The sequence below is a fragment of the Phacochoerus africanus genome, chromosome 4 (genome assembly GCF_016906955.1).
Source record: "Phacochoerus africanus isolate WHEZ1 chromosome 4, ROS_Pafr_v1, whole genome shotgun sequence".
NCBI classification, from domain to species: domain Eukaryota; kingdom Metazoa; phylum Chordata; class Mammalia; order Artiodactyla; family Suidae; genus Phacochoerus; species Phacochoerus africanus.
This window is the reverse complement of record NC_062547.1, coordinates 14760497-14787289: the sequence shown is the minus strand read 5'-3', so window position 1 is coordinate 14787289 and position 26793 is coordinate 14760497. Positions and strand designations below refer to the sequence as shown.

The 26793-nt window shown below is 36.1% G+C and overlaps 2 protein-coding genes across 2 annotated transcripts; both read left to right on the top strand.

Moving 5' to 3' along the window:
* The first annotated feature begins 8336 nt into the window (after positions 1-8336).
* Positions 8337-14846, top strand: LOC125124457 (olfactory receptor 5D13-like). Its single transcript, XM_047774567.1, has 3 exons — positions 8337-8390; positions 10965-11971; positions 14729-14846. The coding sequence occupies exons 1-3, from the start codon at positions 8337-8339 to the stop codon at positions 14844-14846; spliced, it is 1179 nt and encodes a 392-aa protein (XP_047630523.1).
* A 2330-nt stretch (positions 14847-17176) lies between these two features.
* Positions 17177-19592, top strand: LOC125124456 (olfactory receptor 5D18-like). The gene is made up of 2 exons (XM_047774566.1): positions 17177-17264; positions 18634-19592. Exons 1-2 carry the CDS (start codon positions 17177-17179, stop codon positions 19590-19592), a joined length of 1047 nt encoding a protein of 348 aa, XP_047630522.1.
* The last annotated feature ends 7201 nt before the right edge of the window (positions 19593-26793 follow it).

Sequence of the window (26793 nt, the reverse complement as noted above, 5' to 3'; positions counted from 1 at the left end):
ATGGTATAATATACAGGTCCAACCTCATTATTTTGCATATGGAAATACAGTTGTCCCAATACTATATTGTTGACAAGACTAGTCTTTCCTCTTAAATGAACTTGTTGAATTTGTCAAAAATTAATAGACTGTAGAGTTATATATGGCCTCACACTTCTATTCCATTGGTCCATATGTCTAACTTTATGTCATATCACATCAATTTAAGAACTGTAGCTTTGTAGTAAGCTTTGAAGTTTGGGAGTGTGCATTCTTAAACTTTGTTTCCTTTAAAGATCATTTTGGTTATTTGGGGACCCTGGAAATTCTGCATGCAATTGAAAATTAATTTGTTTGTTTCCTCAAAAAAAAAAAAGGCTGTTGGAATTTTGATAGGGATTGTGTACCTGTACATAGCTTTGGGTAGTACTGCCATCTTAACAATGCTAAGTGTTCTGAAGTTCCCATTATGGCTCAGTGGTAACAAATCTGACTAGCATCCGTAAGGACATGAGTTCAGTTCCTGGCCCTGCTCAGTGGATCCGGTTTTGCTATGAGCTGTGGTGTAGGTTGCAGATGTGACTTGGATCCCACGTGGCTGTGGCTGTGGCTGTGGCTGTGGCTGTGCCCTGCAGCTGCAGTTCCAATTCAACCTCTAGCCTGGGACTTTCATATTCCATGGGTGCAGCCCTAAAAAGCAAAACAAAAACAAAAATGAAAACAAAACAAAACAAAAACAATATTAAGTGTTCCAGTTCTTGAATTGTGAGTGACTTTTCATTTATTTAAATATGCCTTAATTTATTTCAGAGATATTTTGTTGATTTCAACATAAAAGTCCTTAACCTAATTTTCCCCTTTAATGAATATTTCTCTACTTACAGGCAAATTTCACTTCATAGGGTTATCTTCCCCATAGTGATGCAAAAAGTGTGGGTTATTTATTTGATTTCCCTGGTCTGAATGGTTTTAGGGAGGATGGGTGGGCAAATTAAATTTCAGATGCTGCCACTATCTTAAGTTTGACCTTTTTCTACACCTTTCAAGTGGAATGCTGTATGTATTTTCATTTTATTGATAGCCATATGAAATATCATGCATTTCTTTTGGCAATCTCCTAGGGTAGATCTCATATAGTAAATTTTCTGTTGTGATCTATATTTTCCTTTGTAATTTTTATTTATTTATTTATTTATTTATTTATTTATTTATTTATTCATTCATTTATTGAGGACCAGACCCACAACATAATGAAGTTCCTGGGCTAGGGGTCCAGTTGGAGCTGTAGCTGCCAGCCTACACCAGAGCTACAGCAATGCCAGATTCGAGCTGTGTCTGTGACCTAACCACAGCTCACAGAAATGCTGGATTTTTAAACCACTGAGCAAGGCCAGGGATTGAACCTAGGTCCTCATTGACACTAGTCAGATTCATTTCCACTGTGCCACAAGGGAACTCCTTCCTTTGTAATTTTAATGGCATGCTTTTACATATATAAATGTAGTACCTTATTTAGATTTATTAGTGACAAAGAAATGCTATTTACATTTGTATTAGTTTTTGTTAAATTTATTGTGCCTTACTCATGGTTAAAAATATAGCCATTTTTTAAAACTACTTGGGAATACTTGCAAAAAAACATATTCTTTATTACTGAAATTCTGTGAAATGTATGTGATTTTTTTGTTTTGGGGGTATAGCCTTAGTTACTAAATGTTTGTTGTTTTTCTTTTATTTCGAATTGAGAGTCTTTGTTTATTACTCCTCTCATCTTCCATAGTTTCTGGTTTATGGATATCACTATCATTGGATATATACATATTAATAACTGCTATAATTCCACCTGCTATAACTCCATCATGGATTTATTTTTCAGTAATACAGCATTAGTTTCTTTTAGTATGTTTAAGGCTTTATTATCTGCATTCTCCTTTGTCACATGGTATGATGTTGGCATCCTATCTCTCTTTATTTGTGTTTGTCTAGTATCTTTGTCAAGAAAGTGGGTGAACAGCACCATAGGTTTTCACAAAATAAGCACACCTCTTTAACTAGCATGGAGATCAAGAAATTACTATTTAAATTTGTAACATTAATATTTTACCTATTTGTAAATTTATATAGATAAAACTATATAGACAACTTTTTTGTTATCTGGCTTCTTTGTTCATCCTTATATTTCTAACTTTTTTTATCATTTTGCTTGCACATTTCTTTATTCCTTTTGCTATGTAGTGTTCACTATATGTCCCAAATTTTATATGTAAAATGCGAATGGTTTTCTAAGTTCCTTTTTGTTTTTGTTTCTTTTTTACTTTTTAGTAAAAATTGTGAATAGTGGCATTTTAAAGACTCTTGTTATATTTGGTGGACATAAATAAATATTTACATGTGTTACAGACCTGGATAAAATTTCTGAGTAGTATATTACCTGTGTGTTCATTTACTTTAGATATGGTAAAATGTATAAAAAGCAAAGTCTTTCTAAAGAGAGCTCATGCATCTATAACAAGATAACACCTGGTAGGACGTAGATGTCCACCTTCTAAGAAGAGGTTATATTTCAAATGTCAATGCACTCAATGATAGACCTTTGAAAAAGCAAAAGGGAAATTCTGAAGATGCAAAAGAAATAGACAAGTCCTTTATCATCATGGCAGAATTTAGCATGTTTTTTCAATTGATGAACAAACAAGCAATACAATGTCTAATGTTACGGAAGTTTTAAGTGACATAAATAACATTTAACATAGTTAATATTTACAGAATATGCCTCCCAACAAAAATAGCATAATGTGTTTTTCAGTGCACATGTAAAATTTACCACAATTGGTTATTTGCTGGATCATAAAGCAAGCCACAGCTAATGCCAAATGACTCAAGTCATTCAGAATAGCTTCTGTTTACAAAAATAAAATTAATTTAAGAATCACTAATTCATTCTTTAATTTTTAAGTTTACTAAATCTCTTTGTTTATGAGTTTCACTTGTATATTGAGTAGTGTTGGGTTTAACTTTTCATTAAATCTATTAATATAATCAATATGTTCTAGATCATTCTGTAATATTTTATGTCATAGGCATGATATTTTACATTGAATACATGCATACATTTATACGGATATATAAAGCTCATGTGTGTATATTAATGGATAAAAGGCTTTTCACCATTTCATTTGTTTTGTTTTTTTTTTTTTTTTTTGCTTTTAGGTAAATTTGCATTTTGTAAGGATTTTAATATTTATACCAAAATCTATTTATTTTATTAATTGCCTTTTTATTTGTGCATTTACTTATTATAAATGAATTGAAAGTAAATGTTAGTACTCTTTATTATCCAAACCTTATGATTGTATAAGTGACCAAAAGCCAACACATTACTTCTAGTTCAAAATTGAAAATTGGAAAAACAAAGATAAAATTTGAAGTTGAAATTATGCTTGAATATGGTTAAATAATTTACCATCTTTAAACATGTTTCCTTATTACTGAAAGAAAGGGAGACAATGAATAACTTCCAAGTTTACATTCAAATCACGAACATCTTATTTTCTATTTGTTTCCCTGTTATTCTCTCTGAAGCAATGAGTACACAGAGGTGTGTCCTGATTCAAATTATGGTATCATCCTGCCATCTAGTGTATATTCTATTTGTTTTGCTTGTAAGGGAAGGAAATTCATATTCATTGCTACTAATTTGCAGAGGGATTTTGTACTACTAGACCCTATGAAAAAAATTCTACCATTCACTGTGTAATTTGGTTGAGAATGAGACCACAAATAGAGAATATAGAGTCAAATTGGTTGTTGGGGGAAAGTAAAAACATTTCTTTGTCATTACATCAAACAAGGATAAACTTAAGGGGAAAAAAAGCTTTGCCTCCTGTGCAATAAGAAATAATACCAGACTGGGACTTTTGAGATCCATTATTAGATCTACTTTAACCCTTTAATCTTTCCTGAAATATATGCCAGACTGAGGATTCAGATTAAATCATAAAAAGGTAAAGAAAATTGCCTGTTATCACTTGAATTATCCTGGAAATCAGAACACCAGGCCTGGGCTACCCTTTATACTTTCCATTTTCAAAAGTATCTGTATCTATATACCTATATCTCTCTGCATCTATGTATTTATATATCATCCTGAATTTGGGAGGAGATTTTGAATTGGATTTTGTATTTTTTAAAGTATGATATATATATCATATATATATATATGTACTTGCAGGAATAGTCTCTTCATTTTCAGGCAAGGATCAATAAAGCTCGCATTGAATCAAATCCTGATTTCTTAGGATGTTTAGAGTATTCTATTCAATTATGGTAATAGTTTTATATTGGGTACACCCTTAAACCAACCTGTTAGATATGTATAAACTCTGGGTTTTGAGAATCATACAGATAGTTTTAAAGCAGTAAAGAATTTTGAGAACATCGAAAATGAAATGATCCTAGAGAAAGCTATAAACTAATAAGAGGATTAGCCAAAGGATATGGGAAATGCACGGAGGCATTGTGAAATGAAGTTTTATTTTTTGTCTCTATTTCTTCCTAAAAAGCCATCCTTTCCTTTTATTTACATTTAAGTTGACATCTCTTTAGCCCCTTTATATATTCTTTTAGTGAAACTGAGAAACCCAGAGACTCAAGTCATTAATTTTATTTGGTTCTTGGACGCTACGGAGAAAAGGTCTTTTTGTCATTGTTGCTGTTCTGAAATGGGTTTTCCTGTGGTTTTTAAATTAACCTTTTTTTTCTGGGTTCCCATTGTGACTCGGTGGGTTAAGAATCTGAACAGTATCCATGAGGATGCTGGTCAATCCCTGGCCTCTTTCAGTGGATTAAAGGATCAGGCATTGCTGTGGCTGTAGTGTAGGCTGCAACTGCACTCTGGTTTGATCCCTAAGCCTGGAACTTCCTTATGCTGCAGGTGCAGCCCTAAAAATAATTTAATTAATTAATTAATTAATTTTCTCTCTTCTTGACACAGAAAAGGGACCAAAGCTTCTTTCATATCTTAGCTTTGATGTACTTGAAAACACTGGTCAGAGTCCTCTTTTATTATTCTTCTGTATTCCAGACATCTTCAGGTCCCTGGTTGGTTTATTAGATGCTGTAGTTCCCATATACCCATCTCACTGCCAATGACTTCACATTGCAGATGCCTAAACAATTATCAATAGTTACTGGGAACAACTGACTCACTTGCAGTGAGATGCTGTCAAGAACTTAACGCTCCCTTCTGAACTAAAATGAAAAAGGCAGTTATTGATTACTGCTTTTTGTCTACATAATCTAATTCAGCCAAAATAAATGCCACAATTATGAACTTAGAACTGAATCAATTTCATTTACAATATGTAGACCTTTCTACAACCACAAACTTTTTAATATGACAAGCTTATTCTGTTGGCACGGAATCACAGTATAGAATTCAACAACCGGCACAGATCTCCGCTGGATTCTTTACACAATTTAAATCCCAGCTCCTACTTTTATCTTGTACTCTTAACTGCATAAATCTACCTCTAATTGGTAGACATGAGCATTCAAATTCCTACCTTGGCTCAGATTATCTTCTCTGCTTAAAATGTACTTTGTATTTCTTTATTATTCCTTCAATTCTATCTTAACATTATAGTTCTGAGACAGGAGGCAGTGGGCTCCAGGATAGACATTTGCAACTGGCCTTTTATTAAAGCTTCCTGAGGAAGGAGATAGGCGGGCTCCAGAATAAACCTTTACAACTAGCCACCTTTCTATAATTCGAGATAGAAATAAGAATAACTGGTACTTGTCTTCTGTAAACGTGGATCAAAAGAGGCTCTAAGCCCGGCTTGGACAAAAGACCAAGCAGTCACATACGTCCCATCCTCAGGGTCAGGCAGATGCCAAATACACATAACCTCTAGGTCAGAAAGGGAAGGGGTGCCAGGCCATAATAAGTCTAGATAACTTTCCCACCATGCCTTGCTTTAGAATCCATCTTGGTCCAAAGATGTGCACACAGATCACAGGAGGTCCAGGGTCTGGTCAGGTGTGAAGGATAAAACAAGATAATTGCTCAAAGGAAGACAAAGGCCTGGAATAACTGTCCTATATAAGTGACTTAAATCGTCTCTCTAGTGCACTCCCCATTCAGGAGGATGCTCCTTGGGGTGTGGATTACTGCTTTGCTTTCCACTGCTTCTCTGAGTGCTCTCCCATGTGTTGCACTGTGTTTCTAAAAATACATTTTACCTGTTTTTACCATCTTTGCCTCCTTGAAACATTCCTGCTTTCAACAGAGAACAAGAAGCAGGGCAATGCTGCTTTCAGCCTCTAGCTAGCCTAGTGGCTGGGATTCCTGGTGTTCATCGGGCTGCCCAAATTCAATTCCTGAACAGAGAATTAAGACCTCACTGCTGTTTCTCTGAGATCAGTTCCACTCAAAGTGAAAAGTCCTATGGTAATTTAGTCAATCAGGAAATATCTTGGACATTATTCAAGTATCTCAACATGTGAAGAGCACTCTTAATATTCTGGGCAAAAACTTAAAAATAAACAGAACAAAACATTATTATGCACAGTGACAGTGCAGACATGTGTAGTATTTTTAAAGCAAATTATCATTTTCCCCACTATATTATAATGAAAGGATAACAATCATATTATTATAATCCACAATTTGGAGGAAACCTAGGTCTCCCCATCCCCACTCAGAGGACATCCACCTACTGCTCTGAAGGTAATGTTGGATCTTGAACAATCAAGGAATTCATTCTATTGCGTGGGCTGATAACTGTGACCTACAAACCAAATATGGCCTACTGTTTTTATAAATAAAATTTTATTGGAAGTGTTACATTTATTGATTTATGTATTGCTGCATTCTGCATAGGATGCAGAATTGAGTAGCTGAAATCAAATAGAATATGATATTTGAAATTTTAGCCCACGAAATGAAAATATTTACTGTATGACAAGTTCCAAAAAAAAGCTTGCTGATACCTGTTCTATTAAATCAAATCACTGATATTGAAATATTTATATGTTAAGATAAGGCAGCTTTTTAAATCAGACCACAGTGATAAATACATATTCATATATAGACAGGGAAAATCAGAAATTCAATAATGATTAAGAATTTGGGGATTGCTACCCAACACCTGATTTTTTTCTACATTTCTGTATTTTCCAAGTATTTAAAGATAAAATACATTTTCTAGTTCAACATTCTTAAAAGACAAATGGGTTACTGTAAATCTGCTATCAAGGAAAAAAATAAAAATCAATTAAAAGACAAATGGGTTAGATAGAGTCATGATTAAATTATTCACCAATCTTTAGAAAAAAATCTTATGCAAACAAAATATCACAGGAGCATTACTTCATCTAATCGCTCTATTTGTGGTCTCCTGGGCAATATTTCAATGATATTCTCTAGGGTTAACACCCCTAAGGTTTTGGTGGCATATATATCTGACACGGCTTGATGTTCGGGTTTAGCATTTGGTTGCATTTTCTCTTTATCACTTCAGAACTTACTTCATTTCATTTTTTGTCTTCACCCACGGCACATGAAATTTCCCAGGCCAGGCATCAAACCTGCATCAGAGCAACCATCCAAGCCACTGTGGTGACACCACCAGACCCTTAACCTGCTGAGCCATCAGGGAACTCCCTGAATTTATTTTAATAGAGGAAAAGCCATTTTCTTAAACTATTTATTGAACCATACTCCAGATTCCTGTTGCTATTTTTCAGGTTTGTCACTATATGAAAAATAAAAGAAGTTGAATTCTCTTGCAGTAATTTTCCAGGAATCCGCAATCTTAGCAAAGCAACTTTATTAAATGAATAAATCACATTATTTTGCAGTCAGGTGAGTTGATTAAATTCTTATTTCATTTTAAAAGGAAAATAATATTTTCCAATAATCTTCGCTGGAGGCAAACACGTGTAGATCTAACTGCTAGGTTGTCTATTTAATTTAGCCGCCTAGAAGTATTTGATTACTTATATTTTACTACCTTTATTATTATTCCCTAGGTTCATTTCTAGGAAATACTTCAGTTTTTCTCAATAACAGTATTCTTACCCTTTTCTTTCTATGCATATGTTTTAATAACAAATAAGAATTATATATTGTCATGTATCATTTGTGCTTATATGCCTCATTCCCCAGGATAATTCTCATAAGTGAAAAATTGAAGATGAGGTTTATATTTTATAATTTTATGGTTTCTTAAACACTTATTAGAGTACTGAGCCCATAGTCGGTCTGCAATGATAGATGTCCCTGGAAACGAGAGAAAGAGTGTACACAACACCTGTGTTCACAGCTGATCATGACTGATATTTCCTGGGGCTAAATGGGAGACCTAGACCTTGGCTCCAAGTCTATTGATAAATACAGAGTGTGGGAGGTAGCGCAAGAAGCTACAGGTATGGAGAAGATATGTGGGTAAGAAGGAGCAAATGCGTATCAGAAACTATACTTATCTTTGATGGTGATGATTTTCCTTTCAATTCTTGGCTGCTCAGACTTTCTTATAGCAGCCATTGAAAACAAATACTGATTTGGCGGGGGGGAACATCTCCAGTGATAGAATGTCCACTAAATGAGTTTTATATGAAATTGAAAAATATTTTCAGGGACTCATAAATGTGATGAAGGATTAAATCACATGCATCAAGTCAAAGGAATCTAAAGGAACATTTATAGAAGCGAGTGAGGACATGTGAATGACATCTATATATGTGCAGGAAACCTTTAAGTGATACATTTTATTTTGGAGGATAAAGTCATAACAACTGAGTGAAAACAATAAATACTTAATTTCAGCTCTGAATGAGACCGATTTTTTTTTTTTGTAGCATGCTGTGTGAAATGAACTTTTCTTTATGATGATTGCATTAAAAGGTGTCAGTAAGAGGTTAGGAAGTGACTTTGAGAAGAATGAATTATAATGGCAGAAAAAGACAGGGAAATTTGGAGGGATACAGGCTATTTTTAGAAAAGAATTCAATGCATGCTTCCCCCCCCCCCCCCCCCCCCGTAAGTATCCTTATTGTATGCTAATTCAGGAAGCTTAGGTCTCCTGGGATTTCCCAATGGCTACTTGTTTCCTAGGACTAAAGGTGAGTCTCAGGACACTGTGAGTTTACTGTAAGGTGCAGATTTGATAGGAAATTATAACTTGAACTTTATTCATAATATAATAATATTATTATGTGTTTGCCCCAACATGTATATTATATGCCTAGAATTTACTCATTCAAATACTCATATTCATTTATTCAATACATTTTGTTGCGTGCCACATTATCCTAGTATCCCATCTTCGTTTTCGTGATTTTTTTGTACTATAAAACAGAAAATGATAAAATGGTAAATGACAAAAAATAAGCAAAATATGTAATGTGTTACAGATGTGGATGAAATTGTTATTGTGGGGGAGGGTGACGTTTATTGACTATGGCCATGAGTCAAGTGGAGATGTTCCAGAGGTTTAGGTTCTTGTCTCTTCACAGAAGAAATTTAGAAATGAGGGAGAAGTGGAGAAAGAAAAGTGAGGATTTATTTAAGTGAGAAACACACCTCTTCAAGAGAGGCAAGCTGCTGCCCTGTGTTTCTTTAGCATTACTGGTTATAAGGAGCATCTGACTGTGTGAACAGACTATTCACTGGGAAGGTGGTGTTGGGGGGGGGGTCCTATTCTTTAATTTTCATCTCAGCTCCAACTTCCCAAAGGGAGGAGCAATTTTTGTCCTTATTTAGCTTTCATCTGAAGTGTCTTGGCATTGGTGCATGATGGGTACTTCTTATCGGCATAGCTAATTTTATTATAATGTGGGCATAATGAGCAACAGGTTACTTTCAGATACTGGAGATTTGCACCCTTTTCCACCTTTCTTTGTCTGCCCCTAGGGCACGTATCACCCCTAGGTGCATGGTTCCTTATCAGTCTGCAGGTTCTTGCATTTCTTTGTCTGCCCATGGATCCCATTGTTTGCATTAATGCATGGTTTCCTGCCTTCTGGCCGCATGTCCCTCGTCCTTGCCCATACCTAACTATCTGCCTGCTGTAACATAGATAAAATTATTGGATGAGATCAAGAAACTTAAGTGCACGGGGCATTGGAATAATTATCTCTATGTCTGTAGAAACCAGCTCAAAGCAAGATAATCCCAAATCAATTAAAAACCATACTATAACACCTCAGGGAGCACTGCCCCGTCTTTGGAGTCTTTGAGGTGGACTAAGTTGACTATTTGATATTGATGTTATAGAATTATCTCCAGTATAATAAAAATAGTCTGGAGATAATATTATTTCCACGACAAATCCCTCTAAATATATCATAAATACGCCAAAGAAGAGGTGAAAGCTCTTTACAATTTCAGTAATTAAGTAAATGTAGCTGAAGAATTAGGTTGTTCTTCTGCAAGAAATACCTAAAATGAGGGGAGAGAAATGTGTGATTAAGTGTTAACAGGGTTATTGGAAAGGAAGATCCAGAAATAGAGCAACAACAGCAAAATAAAAATTGACCATTTTGCTGAGTCATTCATTGCCGTTTGAGTTCTACTACATTCTTACAGTAAAACAAGTTAGGCAGAGAAGAACTGGTATATTCTCAATGGTTTCTTAATATGTTTCTCTCAAGAGCAGCATTTCAACTAAAATCGTATTTATGCAAAATATTAGGCCAGTCTGTCTCATGAAGCCAGCTGCCTCTGAAGATACCGAGTCACATCCTTTGAGACAGGGCCAACTCTAATTTTGTTTACCCTAATTCAACTGATTTCTTTTATTATTCCAGTGGCACATATTTCATTTTGTTTACCCTAATTCAACTGATTTCTTTTATTATTCCAGTGGCACATATTTCATACTCTTTCTAAAACTGTGATATTAGTAAATTCTAGCTGTTGAAAATCATGTAAAAGTTGAAACCAAGTATTTTCCATAACACAATTTATAGATATTCGCTAGGTCTCTCCACATTTCTTCATTTTAACCTGCCATATCCAAAATTTACTTCTTATTTCTCTGAATCAAATTTTATACATTGTCCACAGAAACCAAAAAAACCAGAGTGATGGCGTCACTTTCACTCTCCTGGGCTTCTCGGAATATCCAGGTCTCCAGCTGCCACTCTTCCTGGTCTTCCTCACCATCTACACGGTCACTGTGCTGGGGAACCTGGGCATGATCCTGGTTATCAGGCTCAGTCCCAGACTCCGCACCCCCATGTACTTCTTCCTCAGCCACCTGTCCTTGGTGGATTTCTGTTACTCCACAGTCGTTACCCCCAAGCTATTAGAGAACTTGGTTGTCGAGGACAGAGCCATTTCCTTCCCTGGATGCATCATGCAGTTCTTCTTTGCCTGCACATTTGTGGTGACAGAAACTTTCATGTTGGCCGTGATGGCCTATGACCGATTTGTGGCAGTGTGTAGCCCTCTTCTCTACACGGTTGTCATGTCCCAGAAGCTTTGTTCCTTGCTGGTGGGTGCATCATACTCTTGGAGTATAGTGTGTTCCTTAATATATACATGCTTTTTATTGACCTTAACCTTTTGTGGGACTAATTTTATAAACAACTTTGTCTGTGAGCATGCTGCCCTTGTGGCTGTTGCCTGCTCTGACCCCTACATCAGCCAACACATCATCTTAGTCTCAGCCACCTTCAATGAAATAAGCAGCCTGACGATCATTCTTACTTCCTATGTTTTCATTTTTATCACTGTCATGAAGATGCCCTCAACGGGGGGGCGCCACAAAGCCTTCTCCACCTGTGCTTCCCACCTGACCGCCATCACCATCTTCCACGGGACCATCCTTTTTCTCTACTGTGTGCCCAACTCCAAAAGTTCATGGCTCATGGTCAAGGTGGGCTCCGTCTTTTACACGGTGGTCATCCCCATGCTGAACCCACTGATCTACAGCCTCAGAAACAAAGATGTGAAAGAGTCAGTCAAGAAGTTAATGGATATCAAATTATTAAATCAATGTTAAGTTGATAAAATGTAAAGTTAGACATAATCATTTTTTTTTGAGGACTGTAAGAATTTTTCAGTAATAAGTCAATATAGGAATCTATGCTAGCCTTGCAATTTACAGTCCAACATCTGTTCACTCTTTTATTTTATTAAAATAACCTTCAATTACAAATAATAATAGAAATAAAAGGCTATTTAAACCAGATTTTTGATTTGGATATTGAAATATAAATGTGTTAGTATTCCTGACCTTGTCCTTGTCCTGGTAAATTTCATTTTATTTATCATTTATTTTTTTATTTTATGGTATTGTATTTTTTTCTTTTTTTAGGGCCACACCCATGGCATATGGAGGTTCCGAGGCTAGGAGTGGAATTGGAGCTGTAGTTGCTGGCCGACACCACAGCCATAGCAATGCAGTATTCGAGCCATTGTCTGCGACCTACCACTACTCTTGGCAATGCCAGATCCTTAACCCACTGAGAGAGGCCAGGGATCAAACCTACATCCTCACGGATCCTAGTTGGGTTTGTTAATCACTGAGCCATGAAGGGAATTCCCAACAATCATTTTAAAATAGTACCTTTACTGTGGTAGCTCTGTTGATAACTGCTAGGTCATCGAGCTTCACAGCGGAGCTAACCAGATCAGCTAACCTTCAGTCTAGTGACCTATGTGTATGGACCATTCGAGTAATGGTCTTTTTGAAAGCAGAGTCAAAGTAAAGCATTCCCAACAACTAAATCATATTGCAAGTCTGTTTGGGTCTTATCTATTAATATTTTATGAGTTAGAACAAACACACACACACACAACTGCTGCAGAAGAGGAAGTTCCCTCTAAATGTTTTGTTTTGGTTTGTTTGTGGGCCATGACAATAAAATCTATCAGGATTCTCCTGTGTCTGTGTCCCCAAGGTTAGGCAGTAGTTTTAAAATAAATGACACAGAGAGTTCCTGTCGTGGCTCAGTGGTTAACAAATCCGACTAGGAACCATGAGGTTGCAGGTTCGATCCCTGGCCTTGCTTAGTGGGTTGGGGATCCCGTGTTGCCGTGAGGTGTGGTGTAGGTCACAGACACAGTGCGGCTCAGATCTGGAGTTGCTGTGGCTCTGGCTTAGGCCAGTGGCTACAGCTCCAATTAGATCCCTAGCCTGGGAACCTCCATATGCCCCACGGGAGCAGCCCTAGAAAAGGCAAAAAGACAAAAAATAATAATAAAATAAAATAAAATACACAGTGATAGAGTGTAATTTCTAGTTTTGTCTATTCTTCAAGGATATCTCCATCCTCCCTCCACAATTTCTTGACAGTTGCAAAAAAACAGCATTTCTTAGTCATTTATTAATTATATTTTTCAAGAAGCATCAACTCTCTGATTAAAGGACTGGAAAAATTTAAACAAAAATTTTAATTTTGAGAAAGGATGTGTATGAGCTTATTAATACTATCAGGGAAGCCATCAATAAAAATAAATCCGGAAAACCTGGCTTTGTTGGGTTGTTCAACCGAGGATCATCTTTTAATTACAATCTGAGGGATATTGGAATCAAGCAGTTTTTGGCAGCAGAAACCTATGTAAGCTAAATAACAACAATATTTACCTTGTGGTTTATATTCAACAGGCTAAATTCTACTTTCATTATTCTCAGGACCATTGTCCTAAAACTGAAAATACGTCTCTAATTGTTATGTTTGGTACTTTCGAGGATAACAGAAGAAATGTTACATGTCTTATCCCAAAGAAGTGATATTATTCAAGAAAAAAGCTAATATGCATACATGCATGCATACACACAGACATAAACACATAATAAATAATTATATGCTAGGCATTGCATAAACATTATGATGATATAAGTGGAAAGAAAATAAAGCAAGAGAAAAGGCATTTAAATTAACCAGCAAAGTTTTCTTGGAAGAGTTATGTAGTAATTTGTGAAATGACACAATGTGGGGAAAAAATGACATTTCAGAGGCATAAAAGGTTGAAGATTGATTAAATGTAAAAAAAAGTGTTTCTACAGTAAAGATTTAAAATACATCTATGAATTAAGTAGTGTAGTGTGTAGTTCCTATAGAAATCTAAGTAGAAAAGTTCAATTTGATTTATTTATTATAAAATGCCTTCAAAACCACTTATGCTACTAGTACATTCCAGGCTAAGTAAGAGTCAACAAAGTTAATCTTATAGATTGGCCTATAGTTTAATGAGAGATGGAAATCTTAAGTTCAAATGATTAGATAGTTGTTAACAGTGGAAATGAAGGTGGTATATTTTGAATATTTCTCCTTCTTTATTTTTCTCTGATCGCCTTTTGCGTGGTCAAAGATATGAAATGACCAAAAAAGAGTCAGAACAAGATGGGGTTTGAGAAAAAAGGGAAAATGGCTACATATTGACAGATTAGAAATGGATACAATTGTGAATCCCAGAATGAGAAGAAAATCTAACATTAAAACGACGCCAGGGTATGAAATCGTTTTTAAAATAAATTTGCCTGGCAAAGGCACTTTGAAAACTTGGAAATTTTGAGCCTTATAATTATCACATGGTAGGTATGAGAGAACTTATCAGTAAAATTTTTGATGAGACTACTTTTAAGATCCTCTTGAGTAGATGTTCTATGAGTCTGTAATAATGGGACATACCTAGAATGGTAAAAATTCAATATATCAATAAAAAATTGTGAAGGTATAATACATTTTACCCCAAAGAAATTTTCTCTTTTTTTATGTATTAAAAGTATTTAACCTCTCAAAGCCCCTTCTGCCATTCTCATAAGGCTACTATAACCCACTCAATTTTTTTTTTCATGATTTCCCTCTATGTCTCCTTTGTCCTCAGACAATTATATTGGGGATATATATAAAATGTAATGGGGATATTCAGTGCTCTAAGTATCATATCATTTATCTATCATTTATATACAATAATACTATTGATAAGTACTATGTTTTTTTCTTGTTTTCCAGATGAGGAAGCTACAATTCTATAGTTCTATAAAATGCAACTTTTTGTTTTTTAAAAAAACTTTATTTAATTCCAAGCAAAAGGAAAACCTTAGAGTTTACATTATGAAAAGCATTATCTGATTTTAAGTAAGAAGATGCTGAAAATATTAACTAGTCTCTAACTGCATCACTCATTTTTTGAGTATCAATGTAACATATGATAATCCAACAAAAGGTGTTGAAAATAATATGGAATACTAAGATAAAGTTAAATTCATTTCTAAGGATACATAGCAATTACTGAATATTACAGAAACTAAGATTAGTAAAATGTAGTCTTTGGTCATCCATTATCACCCAAACTTTTCCCACCTACCAGTTTTCTCCATAGCAGTAAATGACTGTTTAAGCAAAACAAAGGAGAGAACATTATTATATTATTTATTTTTTCCAATAATACATATTGTTGCACATATTTATAGTGTGAGCGATTTTGATTCATTTGAATATTTCATAGTATAAATATTTTAGATTTTTTTATTTAATCTACTATCATGGACATTTGGAAAGCTTCAATTTAAGGACATGCACACATTAGGCTATACATGTGGACTCAGGAAGATGGAATTTACACCTAGAACTATGACGCATTCATTTAATTCTAAATTTTTCTAAATGATTTTATCAATTTAGACTCCCTAAAAGTAATGTTTGAAAGTTCTAAAATTATGAGCCACTTCTTCACCCATTTTCAGTATTATCAGAATTTATGATTTTTCCCACTTACTTGATATAGAATATGTAATTTGCAGTTTTAATTTGAATAATTGATCATTGATACTGACACCTTGATTTCAGCCTTGTGATAACTTGAATAGATGGACCACTTGTGCTGTGCCTGACTTCCGACATACAGATTTGTGAACTAATAAATGAGTATTTTTTAAGCCACTGGATTTGCAACAGTTTATCGTGATGACACAGAACATTAGCATACCATAGGATTCAGCAAACCTATCAACTGCCTGATGAAAAAGCATATATTCAATATGAGTTTTCATAAAAGAGGAAAACATTGAGGTACAATGTTAGACATAAAGGCCATGATATCAGATCTACAGTCAGTGTGACACCGAAAGTGTTATTTACAAGAAGATAGATGTCTCAATAAGAAAACTAAGGGGAAAGACTGAAATTGAACATAGCACACTAACTATACTGTGGCTGGCTTATCGGACTGTGATTGCGATTTTTCTCTTTGTGAATTTTGGAAGTTATGTTCTCCCTGATGAAAACACAAAATGCCAGACAATAAGTCGATTGCAACCATTATTTTTTTAAGACCAGAAGATTATTCAACATTCCTATGTGATTTAACAATTTAAATAAATTACATTCTAAATTAGGAACACAGGATTTTCTTTAAATTGTCTAATTTGTAGTTCATGACAAACACCTCAATCAAAATTCTCTAGGGTGTGATTCCCCAAAGCCACTCAGGTAGATGCAAATATACAGCATAATCCCTAAATTTAGTTTGCAAGTCTGGCTCACCCTTGAGAGGTTCTCTATGTTGTCCTTGATTTAGTGTTTTAATGAGAAACATGTAATTTTCTTGAAGCCCGGTAGTGGAATATACTTTGGAAGCAGTTCTGATAGCCTAATATTATAAGCTACAATAATTTTTTATAAAAGGTATGTTTTGTGAAATAATTCTCAAGAATCTTATTTAAATCAAAGAAGATTTCAGTCAATAAATCTAAAAAGAATATCTGTCTTCTGGTGAGTTGTGAAACTAAGTGTTATACTTTAATTCTGATGTGGGAAACTCTGAAATCATCAATATTTTTGGCAGAGAAACACCTTCGCAAATCCAGTAGCAGGGCAATGGTATAATTTTACTTCAGTTAAGAATAAGAATATGAGTTACTGAACTCTATTTCTTACATCTTTAAGATTCCTGGAATGCATTGTCTTTGAACCTTCCTTCTGCGGCTTACCTGATGGATATTCAAATAATATTACCTGTTCTCAATTTGAAAAACATTTTAGGAAAATATTAAAAAGAAATCCATAAAACTGTAGAGAAATATGCCAGACTTTGCATTAAAATTTTGAGTTTAAAACCATCTAGGTGGAAGCAAGATGGAGCAGTAAAGTAACTTTGAGTTAAGGATTCATCACCAAAGTTGTCTGGAAGCATTTTGCCAGGAATTCGATATTAAAAGGCAATGATGCTTCAAATCTGATGGGGTTAGAAAACAATGTGATCAATGTGATGAAGATACGAAGTTATAAAAAAAAATGTGTTTTATGCAAAACAATCAAAATCGCTGGTATGAGTTAAACAAAAGGCATACCAGTTAAAGAGTCCGAGTGATATAGTGACGTTAGAGCTTATGGAAATCCAGACAGAAGGGTTAAGATTTCAAGTAATTTGTAAGGAGCAATTTCGACAACGTGTGAGAATTTAAGCACAGATCTAAATAAAATGTAATGAAAGCTAGTCCTGAAGGGTGGATGTAGGCAGCCTAAATAAAGATGATTTTTACCTAGGTAGCCAGGGATAAAGATGGGAGCACATTTTGAAGAATACTTTCATTTAGTCCTAATTGCCTTTCTCTAAACCTGTACCTGAGAAGAAAAGCGAAGCCTAGAAATCCAGATAAGGACAAGGAAGAAAAATGGAGAAAAGAAAGTTATGCGTGGCTGACTTGAGATGATAATTGAAATGTGTCTCTAAGAAGAAAGCATTAGAAAAGAATCAGGAAAGACAGCTATTTCCTCTATGTCTCTGCCCATTTTTTCCCCCAGGTCCTATTCTCTATGTTCACAACTTCATATTTCTGAAGTTATAACTGGTGCTGCATTCCAGAGTATTTTGCAGTCATATATTTGAAATTCAAAGTATACTTATTTAAAAACAGAAATATAAGAAGAGAAGAAATTAAATTTGAGGTGACATTTACTGCATGTCCAATTTAATCTTAGATGTTTAAAATATAGCTAAGTTATGCCTTATATAAAATTTTACATAAAAATAAAAATAAATGCTAATACTGTTATCATATTTCCATAGATAAGGGAATCAGTTGCAGAGCAATTAAACAACTTGTCAGAGACACATATTAATAGGTGGCTAAGGCCAAATTTGAATCTAGATTAACCATAATACAAAGTCTAAGATCTTTACAAGATGTCATTCATACTTTCTAGAAGATGCAACAAATGACCTACTAACAATGTTAAGCCAGTTGATGAAATCATTACAAGGATATAAAACTGGGGTCTGTCTGGTGGTCAGAGAGGAAAAGTGACAAGGAAGACAGAAAAGTGAGGAAAAATGAGAGTAAAAGAGAAGACACCTTGGCCAATTAAAATGGCCAGAGCAAATGTAAGAGTTTGTAGTCATAGCCAACTGTTTTAATTAAATGGATCTATTTAAAGAAACATTCATGTGGAGGGAAGTGGAAATAGCTAAGATGAGCAAATTCAAACAGGTCCATTCCCTGAGCCACTCATGATGCTCAGATCCTTCTAGTCCATCCTCTCTCTGACTCTCCATCAGGACCCAAACGTACTCCCCCACAAAAACCCACCTGTTCCAGGCCCCAGCCCAGCCTGGGGAAAAAAAAAAAAAAAAATAGCCGCCTACCTCTGTCATATTTGGTTGCTCAGGACAGATTCTCTGATTTTGTCCAGCAGGAACCATAGTGATGGAAAAGGCAAATCAGAGTGTTGGAATCACCTTCATCCTCCTGGGCTTCTCCGAATACCCACACCTCCGGGCGCCCCTCTTCTTGGTCTTCTTGGCCATCTACACAGTCTCTGTGGTGGGGAACGTGGGTATGATTGCAATCATCAGAATCAATCCCAAGCTCCACACCCCCATGTACTTTTTTCTCAGCCATCTCTCCTTTCTTGATTTCTGTTACTCTTCTGCAGTTACACCCAAACTCTTAGAGGTCTTGGTTGTGAACGTAGAGACGATCTCTTACATGGGTTGCATGATGCAGTTTTTCTTTGGCTGCACATTTGTCATTACGGAAATGTTCATGTTAGCCGTGATGGCCTATGACCGGTTTGTGGCTGTTTGTAACCCCCTGCTCTACACAGTTGCTATGTCTCCTAAGCTCTGTGTCCTCCTGGTGGCCTCAACGTACTCGTGGGGTGGGTTATGTTCCTTGACCCTCACATGTTCTCTTTCGGAACTATCCTTCCGCGGGTCAAACATCATAAATCACTTTAGCTGTGAGTATTCCGCCATCATCTCTGCCTCCTGCTCTGACACTTATTTCATCCTGATGCTGATTTTTATCATGTCCATATTCAATGAGGCCTGTAGCCTCCTGATTATCCTCTCCTCCTACCTTTTCATCGTTGTCACAGTTACCAAAATGCCATTTGCTGGTGGGCTCCGAAAAGCTTTCTCCACCTGTGCCTCCCATCTGTCCGCCATCACCATCTTCCACGGGACCATCTTTCTTCTCTACTGTGTGCCCAGCTCCAAAAGATCATTTCTCTTCATCAAAGTAGCCAGCGTGTTTTACGCAGTGGTGATCCCCATGTTAAACCCCCTTATCTACAGCCTTAGAAATAACGATGTGAAGGAGGCGATCAGAGAGTTAATCAACGCCAAACAGCTGTTTTCTCACTCACCGTAATTTTGACGAGAGAGAAAAGAGAGGAGTTATTTGCTTAAATGTGCTATATACATTTAAGTTGTTATTACATTTTTCTTCAATTAATGGGATACAATTTATTGCGGAAATTAGACAATATATGTGTGTATATGTATACATATTATTAAATCTAATTCTGCTTTAAAAAAATCATCTTCAGTTCAAAAGGGAAAAAAAGAAGGAAAATTCTGTTTATGTATCACTCCCAGAACATAAGAGGCTGAAAACATGCCTCTAAAGATGTCCATATCCTAATTTCCCAACTCCTGTAAATTATTACCCTTCCGTGTTTTCTTTGCTTCCTTTCTGATGCCTCTCTTTTCTCTTCCTCTCTCTTTCATATCAGGAAATATGACAAGCAGACAAATAATTCTGAATGAGAATTCTGTATGTTACTTTCTTCAAGACATTAAAGATAGAATGCTGTCAGCATTTTACAACATTTCCATAAACATTTTCTAGTCACTAAGCCTCTCTCACACCACCTGGAGCAAACTCCTTCAAGGACTGTGTCATATGCAGAACTTTTTCTTTTTTGGTTACAAGCCCTGAGACAAGGTTATGAGAGTCTCAAAGTTACCTTTTTGCCTCCTTTTGAAATGCATATAAAGTTTTAGAGGATATATGCCCTCATATCTGGCTTCTTTGGTTTAGCATTTTGTTTTAAAAGAGTACATAAGTGATTACATGTTGAATGTAACAGCAGTTCCTTTTATATGGCTGAAGCATGTTCCATGAAATTGATACATCAAATTTGCTTGTTCATGCTACTACTAATAGAGTTTGGCTGTTTACTCCTTTATATGAAGTATATTTGATTTACAGTATTTTATTAGTTTTAGGTGTACAGTATAGTGATTCAGCATTTTTATAGGTTATTCTCCATTAAAAGCTATCATTACAAAAGGCGTTCCTGTTGTGGCTTTGTGGGTTAAGAACCTGATGTAGTGTCGAGGAGGATGTGGGCTCAATTGCTGGCTTCACATAGTGGGTTGAGATTCTGGCGTGGCCGAAAGCTGTCTCATATATGGCTGGGATCTGGCATTGCTGCGGTTGTGTCATAGGTAGCAGCTCCAACTCTGGTTTGACCCCTAGCCTAGGACCTTCTATATGCCTTGGGTACAGCCCTAAAAAGGAAGCTAGCAAACAAACTTATTATAAGATCGTAGCTATAATTCCTGTGCTGTGTGATATAACCTTGTTGCTTATCTAATGTGTACAGAGTATTTGGTGTGTCTTAATCCAATATCCCTACATTTCCCCATCTCGCTTTCCTCTACAAAGCCTACAAATAACCAGTGTTGGAGAGGATGTGGAGAAAAGAGAACCCTTGCACACTGTTGGTGAGAGTGTAAATTGGTGCAACCAATTACATACTGAATGGAAAACAGTATGGAGGTATTCCTACCAAAATTAAAAATAGAACTTCTGTATTATTCAGCAGCTCCTCTCCTGGATATTTACCTTGTTTTGTCTTTAATGGAAATGCTGCTGTGAACATTCTTACACAAGAATGTGCTGCATTGTACATAAAGCCTACATTGAATGTTCTGGATTAAAGGGAGCTTGTTTCTTTCCTTTTTTTTTTTTTTTTTTTTTTTACTAGATACCATCAAACAATTTCCTCAAGTAGTTACATTAGTTCACACTCTGCCCATCCTGCGTGGAGTTCTAATTATTGCCCATTCTAACCAACATTTGATATTGTCACTATTTTCAATGTGGTGAGTAGTAATACCTCATTTTGGTTTATAATTTAAATTCCTCATTATTAAGGCAGCCATTAAAGAAAATACTCTTACAATAATTGCTATGTTTGAAGTATGTCCTAAGGCAGCTGTGATTTTTTTGTTTGTTTGTTTGTTTTTATTTTCCCACTGTACAGCAAGGAGGTCAGGTTATCCTTACATGTATACATTACAATTACATTTTTCCCCCAGCCTTTCTTCTGTTGCAACATGAGTATCTAGACAAAGTTCTCAATGCTATTCAGTAGGATCTCCTTGTAAATCTATTCTAAGTTGTGTCTGATAAGCCCAAGCTCCCAATCCCTCCCACTCCCTCCCCCTCCCATCAGGCAGCCACAAGTCTCTTCTCCAAGTCCATGATTTTCTTTTCTAAGGAGATGTTCATTTGTGCTGGATATTAGATTCCAGTTATAAGTGATATCATATGGTATTTGTCTTTGTCTTTCTGGCTCATTTCACTATGAGATTCTCTAGTTCCATCCATGTTGCTGCAAATGGCATGATGGCATTCTTTTTTATGGCTGAGTAGTATTCCATTGTGTATATATACCACATCTTCCGAATCCAATCATCTGTCGATGGACATTTGGGTTGTTTCCATGTCTTGGCTATTGTGAATAGTGAGGCAGCTGTGATTTTGCAGTTTCTTTTTACATGAAGAGGATGGTATTTGCTTTTTATGGCTGCACCCAGGAAAAGCATATGGAAGTTCCCAGGCTAGGGGTCAAATCAGAGCTGCAGCTTCTGGCCTGTGCCACAGCCACAGCAACGCCAGATCTGAGCTGCATCTGTGACCTACACTCAAAGGCAATGCTGAATACTTAACCCATTGAGCAAGGCCAGGGATCAAATCTGCATCCTCATGGATACTAGTCGTGTTCTTAACCCACGGAGCCACAGCAGAAATTCCTGCATTTCTACCTTTTAATATCAAATTCCTGGCAAAACACTTCCAGACAACATTGGTGATTAATCCAGAACTCAAAGTTACTTTACTGCTCCAAGTTGCTTCCACCATATTTTTAAACTCAAAAGTCTGACGTATTTCTCTACAATTCTATAGGTTTCTGTTTAACAGTCACAACAGGAACTCCGAGGATAGTGTTTGAATCCAGACTTCTCCACATACCAATTCTGTGGTCTAAGGAATTAGAATTTGTGTGTCTTGTTTACATCCTTGTGAAATGTGCTATCAGGAAATAGTATGTAAGTTCACATTCACTAAATTAGTTCTTATTTAGTTATAAGAGTTTAAAAATGTTACTTACTACTCCCAGCCACCACCCTTAAACCTTGTCCCAACACACTTAGAGCCATAGACCCTAAAAACAAAGTCTAGCAAGGGGAATAGAAAAACAGTTCAAAGTCGGGGGAGAAGTGGAGGCTGAGAGGCTGCTTATTATGTTTACACTATTTCAGTTCAGAGGGGATGGTGTGTTGGCATAAAGCAGAGCTGGTTGTGTTATTAGATACACAATACAATGGGACCATTAAGTGACAGATATTTTAAAAATAAATTTTTCGATTGTTAATAATTTTTTATTTACAAAATAAGGTGCAAAGATATTCCAGATAGTTCTCATCACACCTCACTATACTTTGTTAGTATGAAGGAAAATGGCATAGCTGCTGTGGAAAACAGTATGGAGGTTCTTTACAAATTAAAAATTGAATTGTATATTGGAGTGGAAATGAATCCTACTGGGAACCATGAGGTTGCGGGTTCAATCCCTGGACTTGCTCAGTGGGTTGGGGATCTGGCGTTGCCGTGAGCTGTGGTGGAGGTCACAGACGTACTCAGATCTGGCGTTGCTGTGGCTGTGGTGTAAGCCGGCAGCTACAGCTCCTATTGGACCCTGGCTTAGAAACCTCCATATGCCATGGGTGTGGCCCCAGAAAGACAAAAAAAAAAAAGGGGGGGGGAATTGAATTATATATGATCCAGTAATCCTACTTCTGGATATTTATCAAAAAAATTATAATCAGGTTTTCAAGGAGATATTAGACTTTCCATGTTTATTGCAGAACCCTTCACAATAGCCAAGATGGGGAAACAACCTAAATATCTGTGGACATTTGGATTTAAAAAAATAGAGTGTATGTAAGCAACGGAATACAATTTGGCTTTAAAAAAAATGGAAATTCTGTAATATGTGGCCACATGGATAAACACTGAAAACATTTTGCTCAGTGAAATAAGCCAGAGAGAAAAACACTATATGATTCCATTTACATGGTGTATATAATATAATCAAATTCGTAAACTCAAAGACGGGAGTGTTAGTTGCCAGAGGCCCATGGAGGGGGAAATGGGAAGTTACAAATCAAGAGGCACAGAGTTTCAGTTAAGTAAGACAAATAAGATCTAGAGATGCGCTGTACAAAATTATATCTGTAGTCAACAATGCTGTAATGTACACTTAAAAATATCTTAAGGAGTTCCCTCTGTGCAGCTCTGTAGCACCAGGACACAGGTTTGATCCCCAGCCCCGCAGAGTGAGTTAAAACATTGGGTGCTGGAGTTCCCCGTCGTGGCTCAGTGGTTAACGAATCTGACTAGGAACCATGAGGTTGCGGCTTCGATCCCTTAGCCTTGCTCAGTGAGTTAAGGATCCGGCGTTGCCCTGAGCTGTGGTGTAGGTTGCAGACACGGCTCGGATCCTGAGTTGCTGTGGCTGTGGTGCAGGCCGGTGGCTACAGCTCCAATTAGACCCCTGAGCCCGGAGAACCTCCATATGCTGTGGGAGCGGCCCTAGAAAAGGCAAAAAGACAAAAACAAAAACAAAAAAAACCATCCCGTGTTGCCTCAGGAGGTCACAAGTGTGGCTCGGATCTGATACCTGGTCCGGGAAATCCAGAAAAAGGAAAAAAACAAAAAATACCTTGAGAGAGTAGATCTCATGTTAAGTGTTTTTACCACAGTAAAATAATACTAAAAAATAAATAATGTTACATTATGATGGCTAAATTCTAAATTTTATTTAGATTCTATCAGGTTTTTTTTTTTTTTTCCCATTAATGTTCTTTTTCTTCCCTTGGATCCAGTCCAGGGGACCACATTGCATTAAACTGGCTTGTTTCCCAAATGGCCTCTGGTCTGTGACAGGTTTTCCCTTTTTCCTTGCTTTGCTTGGCTTTGAGAATTCCAAGGAGGACTGCTGAGGTATCCTGGAGGATGCTTCCAACTATGGGCTTGTTTAATGACTTATCACCTACTGAGCTGAGATTATGGGTTCGGGGGAAGGACCATCACAGAAGTAAAGCTTCCATCTTTACATCACATCGGGGGTAAATGACAAGCACATTATACCACTGGTGAAGGTCACCTTCATCCTTTGCTTCACCTCATGTGGGCAAGTTTCTCTACTCTACTTCTGAATGTAGGATTTGTAATTCGGTTGCCTTCATAGCAATTATTTCTAGATTGTTCTTTTTTTCCTTATTTAAAATCCTACAGTTCCTGTGCATTTCTTCGACTGTGTATCATTTCAATAATTTAAAATCTAAAAGTAAGTAATGAAGTAGATGCGGTGGTGTAATTATCTCTAATGATTTAGAAGAAAATGCATCTGCCATAGTGATGCAAGAGGCAGTGTTTCAAATAATTATACAGTTTTGTGGTCCATTGAGTAATACTCCAATTACAATTCTCCGTTGTTTATAACTTCATTGTCATAGAGGCAAATATAAGACCCACAGTTGGGCAAAGTTTAGAAAGGGAATTCAGCTTTCAGTTTTTTCTTTGTATTCTTTGATATTATGTCCTGCAAATAAAATGCCATTTTACTTGCATTCTCATTGAAATATACTTCTGCTTTTGTTTAAAGACTAAGCCTGTTGATATTTTAAAGAATGTTTGATTACTGAGCAAGAAAATTCCTGAGGCTCATTAATCATACGAAGGACTTCATAAATTAATCAAAATTTTCTGGTTTCAGGTCAGTTCATGTCTCTTTTGGTATCTTTCAATTTAGATGAAAAGATGGAGTTCCAGGTCATATAGCTTATTCCAAAAATTATAGATAACCCTTTTATATGGTTAGAAATATATATATTTTTTTAAGGCCACACTTGTAGCATATGGAAGTTACAAGGCTAGTGGTCAAATCAGAGCTGTAGTTATATCACAGCCACGGCAACACCGGATCCAAGCCACATCTGGGGCCTATGCCACTGCTTGTGGCAATGCTGGATCCTTAACCCACTGAGCAAGGCCAGGGATTGAACCTGCATCCTCAAGCACACTATGTCAGGTTGTTAACCCACTGAGCTACAGTGGGAACTTCTGGTCAGAGACATGTTAATTTGCTAAAAGAGCATGAAGTGTTTCTGATAATTGTTTTGTGTTATAGAAACTGGCAGCGGTGAGCAATGGAGAAGCTGCAAATAATTTATAGGATATTTGTTGAATTTTAAAATGTCACCAGCCTAGTTGCAATCTGAGAAAAAAACCTAATCCTAATGCAGATATTTTTGCCAAAATCATTTGAAAGTGCTAGGGTTAAATACCAAGTCATTTCCTGAGTATCTATTGTTATTAATGGAATCATTCCAATAAATCAGAACAGTAGTATTAATCTCCCTAATATACCAGGGTTTTGCTAATATTTTCAGATGTTGAAGGGTACTCATTTATTTAAGTAGCCTGAACAGGAAGATCCCTCATCATACAGCAGGTTAAAAATCTGGCATTGTCACTACAGCTGTGGCACAGGCTGCAACTGCAATGCTGGCTGGATCTCTCCCTGGCCCAGGAACTTCCACATATCAGCAGGTGCAGCTGGATAAATAAATAAATAAATAAGCCTGAATAATAATGGATATTTGCAGTTTATCTGCCCAGTCCTATTTGCTATTGGGAAGAATATTCTGAAGGTATATTCTTTATGTGTCAAGGAGGCATTCATGGAGCTATGTCTGGAGCCCAACACTTGATCCAGACAAAACTAATAAGATGGAACAAAATCATCCATAAAATTGTGTGGCAGTTTTATGTCTGTTATCTTGTAGTCATTTATTCTATGGCCTTACTCCTTTCACCTCCTTATCTTCCTGAAGTTTGTCTCATCATAAAGAAGCCTTATTTCTTATTGACTGAAAAAAAGTGTAATGTTCATTGTAGCTTGGAACATATTTTGTACGAAATTACTGTTTGTGAGTTCATACACGTCTGTTTTTCTGTTTCTCAAAAGGTTATATATTTTTATGTTGGATATATTTATAATATTAAATGTATATCAGAATAGATGAACTAAAAAGCATATTAATATGTAATTAATGTGATTTAATTAAAAAATAAAAATGATAAAATATCAATAAAAGACCAATAAATTTCATCAGGAGACAGTGTACTGTTGATGGAGGTTTCAATAGTGGCTACACGATCATATCATGGGTAAGGTTCTGTAATCAATTTTTAAGTACTAGCTGGAAGG

What these genes read in the sequence shown, in the direction of transcription:
- LOC125124456 (XM_047774566.1), top strand. Translation starts at nt 17,177, where the DNA reads ATGGGGTTAGAAAACAATGTGATCAATGTGATGAAGATACGAAGTTAT. An exon ending in CAAAACAATCAAAATCGCTG is followed by an intron (nt 17,265 to 18,633) that starts GTATGAGTTAAA and finishes TTTGTCCAGCAG; the next exon opens with GAACCATAGTGATGGAAAAG.
- LOC125124457 (XM_047774567.1), top strand. Translation starts at nt 8,337, where the DNA reads ATGGGAGACCTAGACCTTGGCTCCAAGTCTATTGATAAATACAGAGTG. An exon ending in ATAAATACAGAGTGTGGGAG is followed by an intron (nt 8,391 to 10,964) that starts GTAGCGCAAGAA and finishes GATATTCGCTAG; the next exon opens with GTCTCTCCACATTTCTTCAT. An exon ending in AAGAAGTTAATGGATATCAA is followed by an intron (nt 11,972 to 14,728) that starts ATTATTAAATCA and finishes AAAGTATTTAAC; the next exon opens with CTCTCAAAGCCCCTTCTGCC.